Source organism: Ipomoea nil, unplaced genomic scaffold (genome assembly GCF_001879475.1).
Source record: "Ipomoea nil cultivar Tokyo-kokei standard unplaced genomic scaffold, Asagao_1.1 scaffold3314, whole genome shotgun sequence".
In the NCBI taxonomy this organism is placed as follows: domain Eukaryota; kingdom Viridiplantae; phylum Streptophyta; class Magnoliopsida; order Solanales; family Convolvulaceae; genus Ipomoea; species Ipomoea nil.
Window position 1 is genome coordinate 5,407,116 of NW_017619742.1, and position 11,611 is coordinate 5,418,726.

The following is an 11,611-nucleotide window of genomic DNA, read 5'->3' on the forward strand; positions in this document are numbered from 1 at the left end:
GGATATCACTTCAAAATTTAATAAAACTGAAGTCCGAAAATAAATGCCACATAAATCAATTTGGAAACAATTCATGACTTAATACCATAAAAATGATGTTATCATTAAATAAAATATTAATAGTAATAAGGAGCATTATAATCACTATGAACATTTTTAATAATGACAAACATGGTAATACATATCTTAATGTTTCCATATTCTTAAGGATAAAATGTGACTAGTTCAAAATGGTTAACAGCTATAACAGTAGTTACCAATAATAATAGTAAAATGTAATTAATAATTTGCGTACCTCAATATGATGCAAACTGCATCTATCGATAGCACTAACAGCGATAGCGAGAAAAGCCTCCAAAATCTCCCATCTTCACGGAGAGTTTAGTTGAATCGCCCAATGGTACGCAACAGTTTATTGGTAAGAAAATAAAGTGACATGGGTAATCTTACCAATGTACCAAATATAGTAGATTACCATGAATTAATAATTATTATGAAAGGTAATAAATGAGATTAGCCCCTCAACTTAATATAACAGTAATCATTAATGTAAATTAACAATAACCACAATAAATGTAAAACTGTAATTAAGGGATACTAAATACTAATCTCAATTTACCACATAATAATTAATCAAGACTGTAATGAGTCGGAGACTAAAATTAAGGTATAACCAAATTACCAATAATGTAAAGGCAACATAACTATGTACATTGCTTACCATTAAGAAAACAGAATATTATTGTTAAGGCCCTTAAAAATATTAATAGATTAAAAACATAATTAACTTAAATAATAATTATAATTCTTAATGGCCAAAACAATAATTATAATTCTTAATGACTTCAAATGGTAATTGTAATCCTTAAACCCTTATTGACTCAAAATCACGCAATGGTAATAATTATAGCACAAATTGCTTAAGTCAGGCCCATAAACATTAATGTCCCAAGTTAATTATAACATGAATGATAAATATTCTAATATGGAAATAGATCCAAACATTATATTATCACCAACGATAAATACCGTTAACAAAATACGGTAGTTAGTAATAATTGAAACTTAATAAACATGTTATAATAAAAATAAAAAGAAAAAGAATGTGCTACAATTATTATTAAAATATCAATCAAATAATAGTAGGATCCATACTGACCAAGATGTGTCCTAAATAGCTTGTTCAAAATAGGTTTTAAAGTCCCAAGTAAAAATTAGGACTTAAATATGCTCAAAATTAAATGAGAAACCAACAAGCTGTCTTAATAGGCTATATTGTCCAAAATTAACCTAAGGATCTAAAAAAATTAAATGATATTTAATATAAAATCTATGAGTTAATAATATGCTATATCCAACCTTAATATATGCTTTTCTAAATGTACAAAAATAATGTATGAATATACATAACATGTTTGGATTTTTACATATTAATATATACTAACCCATAAATCTTAAATAAATTGCAATACTTTAAGCAATTTAATATATACTCATAAATTAATGTCAAAATTAAGAGGAAACTAAAGGGCATCAATATTCCAAAAAACATGCAATTACTATTTATTTACCATTTGCCAATAATATACAATATTAAATTAGGTAATATTAATATGGTAATAATTAACTAAATAATTACCATTTACCAAATTAATTTGTAATCATTAATAAGGCAAATGACATGTATGGTAAAAAGAATAAAGGTAATTGCATTTAATAAGGAATTGTATTTATGTACCAGTACTCCGTCTTCTTCCCTTGAATTGCCTGAAAACCAGCGAAGAAGCAGGGAAGCCACCAGACGAACTTCTCCATTGATGCCGTAGCTTGCCGCCGTACGATGAGCGATACCCACTGAATCCATTGCCCATTCTCCACATGTACGGTCAAACAACCAAAGCTGAAACACCGTCTGTCTTCTTCCGTAGCATCTCCGGAAAAACCAGCGCCACCCGATGCAGCCGTATCTGCCCGAAGAAGGGGAGGTGCAGCGACGTCACCGGAGAGTCCAGCTCGCCTTCACCGGAACTCCTCGTCGCAGGTCCAGGTTCGCCAGAGCCTCCGTCGCGACGCCGCCACGTCGCCGGAAATCCGTCCAGCGCCTTCGCCGGATCTCGGTTCACTACAGCACTGTTCCGCCGACGCCGCACGTTCTGACTGCCGACGCTTGACTTAAAGGCGTAACAGCTGCGGCTCCGGAGAGAAAACAGGAAGATCGCGATCATCTTCTTGGTGGAACAAAACGCAGCAACATCCGGTGCAATGGATGATGAAGCGCTGATGACAACCCACAATGCCCCACGGCACCGCCGCTACGTCATAGCCGGTGGACACTGACTCCGTTCGTAATCCAGCGATGGTAGGCACCTCGTCACCGGCAACAGAAGAGCATCGCTGACTCCAAATGTAAACTCGGAGAAACACAACAATTAATTCCAAAAACAAAAAAGAATTAAATTGTACTTAATGCCAAAAAACAAGAATTAGATATATGCATACTGCAAAGAATTAATATACAAATATATACCAAGAACTCAATGTATATAAATCAAATTAATTCGTTGATTTAGGCATAATAATCAACTAGGCAGAGATTATTAGGGCTCTGATACCAAATGTTAGATAATAAATTTAGACTAACATGAACAGTAGTAAAGGACTAACCTGCCTCGTTGCAGCGGAAGCTTTAGGATCGCCCGAATATCCCCAGCCATAGTTGTTGGTATTGTCTCTGGGATGGTAAACCTGCAGAATGGACATTAGTGTTTTGTCTACCACTTCTCTCCCGAATACGTGATGGTGCGTGTCTTCTGAACACGGGAGCTGTGGGAGGACTATTTTGCTTAGAAGCCTACATGCCATCAATGTAGGCAGATATTCAGTTAAAGCTTAACTGAATATCCTGAGTTGCCTAACAGACTAAGTCACTAACTGACTTAATATTCCACTTGCACCACAACCACTTAATTAATACAATATATTATAATATATTATATTAAGGAAAATACTTACACACTACACCATAAAAGATAATGAAATAGCCCCAAAAATGGTAACCGAGTGAGTAAAGCATGATTCTTAAGCATGTAGGTTACAAATTTGATTCTTGTCACCATCTTCTAAGTTGAAATTATCGCACACAATCTTTCTACTGAGATTAATTAGTTACAAATATCTTTTAGAGTGATAGATACATATTCAACCACCCCCACCCGGTCCATTTTGCTTTTTCTTTTTCTCTTGTTATGTTGTAATCGTGTATGGGACATGGAGAGACAAGGTGGGGTAGGGATTTGGAGTAAAATCTTACTAAAAGTCCTATATGGGTACCAAACACCCTTTTCTCACCTGTTCCTCTCATTGCCACTCTATGGCAGACCCAACTTCTACGTTCCCGTTCCCATCTTTAATTTCTTTCAATTCTCTCAGCTCTCTGTTTCTGTGTGTGTATATATGTATATATAGATGCACCCACACTCACATGCATCACACCCAGTTGCCCATAACTCTTCCCCCCCCCCCCCCTCCCCTACCCCCACCCCTCTCTCTCTCTCTCTCTCTATATATATATATATATACATATATATTGTAAGGTTGAAAGAAAAGCTAGGCCACAATTCTCGATCTCTTTCTTGTTTTTTCTGATATGGAAGTAATGGAGCTAGGCCAAAACCAGGCAATGATGAAGAAACGGAGTTCCGACGTGACGTTTGAGAACTGCGGCGGAACGGCCGGCCATAAGACCCCGGCGGCGGCGTTGCTTCAGTGGAGTAGGCAACCAAGTGATGAGGAAGATGATCACAATAATGCAGGCAGCTTCAGAAGATGCCAAGTTGATCAAGGGTATAGTAAAACTTTATTAATTTCCGTCACATTTTTTAATGCTAGTGAGTCTATTAGATTGTAGTATAATTTCTGTCACTTTTATATTTTTTTAAACTTTTTTATATTTTAAATATATTTTTGAGACAAGTACTCTGCAATCAAAATTGTTTCTTAAATTTTGAAATATCTTTGAATTGTTATTAATTAGTAATTATATCATCATAATAATCGATAAATAGTTATTTTAGTACTATTGACTATGCTACAATGTATTATCTGTCTATATATACGTTCCTATTGAAGCACCTATAATCTCTTATTTGATAAAAGCTACAATTATACCCCTTGACCACACATGTTTTTGACAATCGGTCAATAGTTATATTACCGTGTTGGCATCTAAATTGTTTGTGTAAACAAAATTTGATTGCAGGAATATTGAAGAAAAGGGCATAATAGTGGGGTGGCCACCTATAAGCTCATGGAGGAAGAGGCATCTACATGATTATCAAGGGATGCTTCATTTTTATTAACTAGCTATTTCGTGTGTGTTCTTTAGAGGGATTTTGATGACTAACTAATAGTGTGACAATGTCACTATTTTTGTAACTTTTTTTTCTTTTATTTGGTATTAAAAATAATGGGTAAATGAATATGTTGTGTTTTTTTTTTTTTTTTTTTTTGCAAAATTATATTGTTAACATTACGAACTTTTTAAAAATATTTGCTAATATCAATGCTCAATTTAATGAATTCAAATTTATGTTGAATCATTAATTAAAAAGAAAAACAAAAACAAAAATGATTCTTATCTTTTTACACAAAAAAGAGAAGGGGAACACAGAATCAGGAATTTTAGCCCAACAAATTTCGATCACGGTGGGACTCAAACCCACAATCTCCCGCTCCGGAAGCGAGCGCCTTATCCATTAGGCCACGCGACCCTTTGATTTTAATGTCTGGTGATTATTTCTGTTAGAACCTAGAAGTTCAGCAAAAAAGGTTTCGATCACGGTGGGACTCGAACCCACAATCTCCCGCTCCGGAGGCGAGCGCCTTATCCATTAGGCCACGCGACCACTTGATGTTAATATCTGGTCATTATATTTTTTTATACCATTTACTGCATCTATTACCGTAGACACTCTTTCATTTTTTTTTTTTTTTTTTTTTTTGGAACCTGGATTGAAATTGGACATATATCGGCCAAACTTTTCAAATATAACAAGTTCAAAAATATAATATTAAAATGTATTTCTTCCATTAATTTAACATTAAACAACATTCTCTTATATTTTTGTAACAATGATAAATATTAAAACATTTCTCACAAATATTTTAATCTTTCCTCTTAGAGTGGTCCAGCTCTCCCCTATTAAAATGGCCAAACCAAATAGGTGGGGAAAGAGGCTTTAAAACAGTACTCTAAACAGGACATGTATATGCTTTTTTTCTTCTTCTTTTTTTTTTTTTAATACAGAAAAGAAAAGAAATTTGAAAGTGGCCAAAAAAAGAGCAAGTAAAGCTATAGAGGGTGTTTGTGTTGCAAAGGACAGTAGGAATCTTGTGGAAAATGGAAGGAGCATAATAGGGGTCTAGAAGGTTTAAAAACTAGTTGGGTAGACAACTTATTGGTATCACCAAAAAAGCAAAAGCAAAATCTAGCCTTGTTTAACACTTTAGATAGATAGTCCCCCACAAAGGGGAATAGAATAACTCATGGAAAATTAAAGGCACCAACACACTATCAACAGCAAAAATGGATTCTTGTTCTGAGGTCTTTGTTTGTCTATGTGTGTATGTATGTATCACACTCACAACTCACAAGCACATTAATGTATGGTTTTCGCTATGTTACTCATCGACATTGATGTTGATAATATCTTGTCAATTATATACGGAATGTCTGATTGTATAGATGTTATCGAGTATAACAAGACATTCCTTACATGATTGTATCAAATATTATCAGCAAAAACATATATTTCAGGATATTTTCTAGTTTTTAAACACACACCTTAGAACATCCTCAATAGTCAATAGGCATAGATTTTGATGAATCTTTGCAGGGAAAGAGAAGATGGGAGAGAAGGGGGAAAAAAACAAAATCTGAAAAACGAAAACAAAATGCTGCTGGATGCTAGTTTTGCCTCTCACGCGACCAAGACACAGCTTTTTTTTTTTTCTTGGTGGGTCCCACTATGTAGACAAAAACCAACTCCTTGTATAATGAAAAACCACCAAAAAATCACTCTTCCTATTTAGTGAAAAAGCATCTTCACATTTGTAAGCATGCAAAAAACCTCTCTAAAAACCACTATTGTGGTTGTCCTTACAAATATGGACAAATACTAATACTACTAGTATTGAAGTATCCTGATACAAACCTGTTCACATTGCAGCTCAACTTCCTCTGATGTCTTTCTTTAACATAGAACTAATTGGCAGCTGGGGTGGGTGAACCACATCTCTGGTAGATTCAGATGACAAAACACAGCAGATTTGGATAACCAAACACACCAGAATCCAGCAATGCACTACAATACATTTGGTCTTATCACAATACGGATCATAACAACTTCATCGGTAGCCAAACACTCGAGGTTTTGCTAGCGCTAGTTAGCAAAAACTCGATAGTATCAAGAGAATGGATTACGGCTTTTCTAATACCAATCCTGGCTAGGTAGGTCACTTTCAAGATTGTAGCTTATCAAGTTGCATTAGACCAGTCACCGCTACTCCTCACCAAGCTAGCAGAGTTTTGCTATTTTCTATATCACACTATAAGATGCCTTGTTCATTTCTCTAAGAATGCATCATTCCATGTTAGCTTAAAGTGACATTACAGATAATGGTAATAAAAGGAATATGATACCAAACATTTTGAGAAAGCTATATAATCAGATGCATGGCCAAGTATGTATAAGACAGAATAGTTGTTTAGCAAAAACAAGATATAAACACAGTAAATGGTGGTATTAAGGTTTTGAAATTTGAAGACTTGCTAGATATTAATTCAGACTAGAATAATCAGCTTCATATTATATCACATGAACATACAAAAAAAAATCCAGATATTACAAAACATGAATGAATAGTATAAATGAATTACAAACAATGCCAGAATCCACAACCCACAACAATCATTAAACTCATGAGTTCAGTTTCTTTCTCTCTTCCTTGTTGACATGCACAGATAGGGAGAGGAATACTAGCGCGCATAAAAGACAGTGGAATGAATAATTGCGGCAAAATTAGAACAGAAAATGCTAATGTATATATATGGCAAAATCAGTAGGTAGTGTAGTACCCTGCGGGTGGTATTCCCATGCCATTTACTGGTGGCATTCCGTAAGGCATATATGGTAGTTGTCCTGGAGCAGAGTATCCACCGGTACTGATCTTGGCCAAACTCGTTTGGCCTTGCATGCCATCCTGAGCATACTGCTGCCACACCATCTGTTCCTGTGCCAGGAATTGTTGTTTCTTTTCTAAATCTGCCATCTGTACATATGAAGGTGGGGGAACATTCAACGATGCAGCAAATGGATCCCCTCCGACTGTCTGGACAGTTCCATCGGGTGCTGGAAGTGCCAAAACTGGCGTTGTAGTCTTACCTGGTCCAGGCAATGCTACACTACTAGCACTTCCACCAGTCAGCTGGGCAGTGCTCGCGTGTTGTCTAACAATACCCGAGTCATACATGCCATTCAGCAATAATGGATCAAGTCCGCCGCCCAGGGTGGCCTTCTGCTGTGATAAATGGCTTGCCGACTCCACTAATGCCAACTCCCAATCAGCTTTGCCACTCTCTGCAGCTGGGTTCTGCCAAGCAGATGTTACCTCAGGCTCACCATTAGAGGGGAAAGCTTCCCACGATCCGTTTGTGTTGTTTCCTACGGGCCCAGCAAACAATGCCAAAGCGAATTTATTTCCCTGGTCGTCTGCAGTGACTCCTTCCTCCCTCAAATCCACCAAATCCGCTGTTTCCTGAACAACTGGCTTAGGAGGTTCTGGCTCTGGTGGTGGTGGCGGAGCATAATTCTCCGGTGGGGGTAAGGCCTTAATCTCATTCATATCTGGGGCTGGCTGTTCCTCAGGTACTGGTTGACTCTCCACCTTTCTCTCAGGGCTTTTCACAGCCTTTGCCCTATCCCTCACAAATTCCTCCAAAGTATCCAATAACTTGGCAGTAATCCTCTGTACTTCCGGGTATTCAGATGACCTTGCAACACCAATGTCCTTGCACCAATTATAAAATCCCATAAGCTCATCAATCTGCTTAGCTGCACTGGCATAGGCATCAAAGGCCTTGACACAATCTGGTTGCTCCATATCAAAAAATCTATCCAACAGAACAGCCAAGACATCACAGACATCAGCATAAAGCTTGAAACTTTCTTGCACCATAGGGTATAGAGCCACCAAAACCATCCTCTCATTCTTAGCCAAACCAGTGGGCCGACAGGATAAGAACCTATCGAAAAGCCGCTGTAAATGACTCATCTTCCCAAAAATCCTCTCCAGCTTCATCTCTCTCACTGGGGTCACATCTTTCTTGTCCTGAGTAGACTCTCGGACATCCCCAGATGATCTCGATCTCCTCATCCCATTCACAGGCTCATCCCTGAACTCACTATAATCATAATTGTTCCCCCTGTTTGAGCCTGGAGGAGATCTCCACTGCTGCTCTTCTCGTGACCCATACCTCTCAATCTCTCCTCCATTGCCATTCACCTTCCTCTCAAAGCACATCATCTCCAGCCTCTGATCCAGATAGAGCGCATAAGTCCTCACAAAAGCAGAATGATCCCACGAGCTCGAATGTGCCTCGTCCCTAAAATCAGACATGTTCAACAACCTCGTGCCCCGCCTGGTTGCATACATAATCTCCTGCTGAAACACTGCATCACCATCATTGAGCAGACGGTGAATGAGCATCAAACACTTGAGGGCCACGATCCAGTCCCGGGTTTTGCCCAGCCTCCTGGACACCACCGACACACAGGCACTCACATACCCCCTGGAAAACGAAGTCAAGCGGAGAATCTCTCTGATATATTTCTCAGACGCCGGATCATCATTGTGGCTAGTGGCCTTCACAACCGCAACTTCCAGCTCCGGAGCCATGTTGCTAGCCACCTTGGCGAGCCCAATGCTCGTCTGGTCCTTCACTGTCCCAATCGCCTTCCGAATTGTGCTTGGCGCCATTGGATTGGAAAGATTTCTTCTCCTCTTTCTTCTACTTCTGCAAAACCACCACCAGATTTCAAACCACACCACCTTCAAACTCGAAATCACTTCACACACTAACAAATTCAAAGTCAAAGGGGAAAAATAACGAAAAAAATTCCAAACCGAAAATAAATCCGAATTCAGTTCGACTAATGTTGCTACACATCCATCAAAATGTTTTCTACTACATTTAAAATCCACCGACAATGTTTTACCAGCAATATTGTTGTTCAACCATATTACTTATCCCCAAAAAAAAGTCCACCGACATTCAAAAAATGCAAAGATATAATTGAAACAGAGTAAATTACAGAAATCCCAACCAGGAAACAAAGCCAATATTTTACGGCAATATCGTAATATGTGCTTGCTAACTTTCATTCGTTTAAGAGCTCTCCACACACACATACATATCAAAGCTAAAGCATTAGACTTTGGCAAGGCTCAGAGCTCTTACAAAATCGTTGAAATGTGGACAGATCTTAAGAAAGGACGGCGCGGTCGAAACAACGCCGGATCACGAAGAGAAAAGAGAGAGATCTGAACTGAACAGAGAGTTGACCGCTAAAGCATTGCCGACAACGCTGTTTCCTTCTCCTTTTTCCGGCCGCCGGAGACGCTCTCTCTCTCTCTCTCTCTCTCTCTCTCTCTTCTGTGTTTTCTCTCTCTAGATTCGCTGCGATGAATGAGGGGGGAAAGGCCAAAATAGAAAGCTAGTTAGTACGCCGCAGTCATGAAATGAGCGCAATTATAACTAACGAAAAAGATGGAGGGAAGATCAGAACCGTTGATTTTTGGTCCGGGGAATTAAAACGATGTCGGATAACATCTGCGTATTTTATGACAAAATTCAAGCTGGAAGTGGGCTGGAATCTGGTGTTTTACCGTGTTTGTGTTATTTTTTTTATTTTTATAATAAATTAGCAATGAAAAAGGAAGTTGATCGTACGGTTCACGGCGACCGAGACTTCCATTAATTTCTATAGTTAAACCAGAGCATATATTATGAAATTTTAATGAAATATGAACCCTGTTGATATATATTAGTAAAAAAAAAATTACACGAATAGTTTATGCGTAAAAACTAAAAAATAGTAAGTTGTATTCTACTTATTTTCAATTTTATTTGTTCACTATTGTTAAATATTGGGGTTTAAAGAAAATGGTTACATAGATTGACTCTCAAGTAATGGTTAATGCCATCAACAGGGAGAATGAGACTAATCCAGAAGTAAAAACAGTGATCAATGACTGCAAAGTTATCATGAAGTGGTTCTGTGACTGTGTTATCACTCACGTCCTTTGAGAAGGCAATCAATGCCTGAATTTTCTCGCCAACTAGGGGCAAAGCAGCCAATGGAGCACAACGATTCTGAATCACCCCCAAAACGAAATGATGAATTTTTTTAAAAATAATGCTAGGAACAATAAGAATTTACTAATCTTGAAACCCTCCAGTCCCTTCAGCGCACCTAAAAAAAAAAGTATTATTTGCTCTTTTTTTTTCATTCTTTTGTTTTGTTTTTTCCACCTAATTAATGCATGCTTACATGTTACAAGTATATATTATTGAAAGTAAAATTATAGTTTTCCATAGTAAAACATATAATACAACTATAAATCTATAATGTCAAAGACTAAAAATGTTGATTCTTATAAATAAAAAGAGATCATAACATTTTTTTTATAATGAAAATTTGACAATATAGTATATTTTGTAAAGTTGTAAATTGTACTTTGCCAAATATATATAAATGAAAAATATAACTTGTCTAGGTGTAGTGTAGATTTCAAATAATACATGGTACATTCAGAACTTTGTAAATTTATAATTCACGATATTGTAAAATGTTTTTTTTTTCTGTGAATGTTGAAAATAAAATTATTATTTTATTTACACAAGTATCGCCAATCTTTTTTCTATAGTTGACTATATTAAATTATTAGTTAGGATTAACACGGGAAAAATAAAGAAAATAAACGTAAATATGAAAACGTATATTAATGATGAATGACTGCACGTAGCAAATTGTGATATGTATTGTGTAAATAGTTTCAAACTTTTAATACAAAGAAGACAATATCTATTCATTACAACGTTAAATGGAGTAACTATTCATAAAAAACTTCTAACGCATGTATCTACATCACCCAAATAATTAGTCTCGAGTTCCGCACAAAATCAACAATCTTAAATTGACCCTGGTGTCTCAATAAATAAAAATAAATAAATAAATAAATACATAAATATTACGAATTAGATCATAATAATAGAGAGTCTATAATCTAATTTCCAACATTCTTATTTTAAAATTTCCCAAACATATACACAATAAATGTTTTTATTTATTAGTTCTCAAAGGTATGTGGAAATAATAATGTGATAAGTTAATTCGGTCATTTAAGGTTGATTGATAAGGACATAAAGACATATCTTCTTGTATAGACTATAGTCATAGGTAAAAGGAAACTTCTAATTGAGGTTGACGACGGCGTTTTGTCTTTGAATTGAAAATTGAGAGAAAACCCATTTTGACCTTTTCCTTGTTTT

The 11,611-nt window shown here is 36.5% G+C and overlaps 1 protein-coding gene and 2 non-coding genes across 3 annotated transcripts; all 3 read right to left on the reverse strand.

The window, feature by feature from the left end:
* Positions 1 to 4,696: 4,696 nt before the first annotated feature.
* Positions 4,697 to 4,769, reverse strand: TRNAR-CCG. The gene has a single exon. It is a non-coding gene; the product is annotated as a tRNA-Arg (tRNA).
* A 62-nt stretch (positions 4,770 to 4,831) lies between these two features.
* On the reverse strand, positions 4,832 to 4,904 carry TRNAR-CCG. The gene has a single exon. It is a non-coding gene; the product is annotated as a tRNA-Arg (tRNA).
* Positions 4,905 to 6,840: 1,936 nt separating this feature from the next.
* LOC109169532 (putative clathrin assembly protein At2g25430) lies at positions 6,841 to 9,874 on the reverse strand. Its single transcript, XM_019318396.1, has 2 exons — positions 9,518 to 9,874; positions 6,841 to 9,073 (listed from the first exon to the last, which is right to left on the reverse strand). The coding sequence occupies exon 2, from the start codon at positions 9,034 to 9,036 to the stop codon at positions 7,117 to 7,119; it is 1,920 nt and encodes a 639-aa protein (XP_019173941.1). The 5' UTR covers positions 9,037 to 9,073; positions 9,518 to 9,874; the 3' UTR covers positions 6,841 to 7,116.
* Between the last annotated feature and the right edge of the window lie 1,737 nt (positions 9,875 to 11,611).

Excerpts from the sequence above, each read along its gene's own strand:
- LOC109169532 (XM_019318396.1), bottom strand. The coding sequence starts at position 9,036 with ATGGCGCCAAGCACAATTCGGAAGGCGATTGGGACAGTGAAGGACCAG.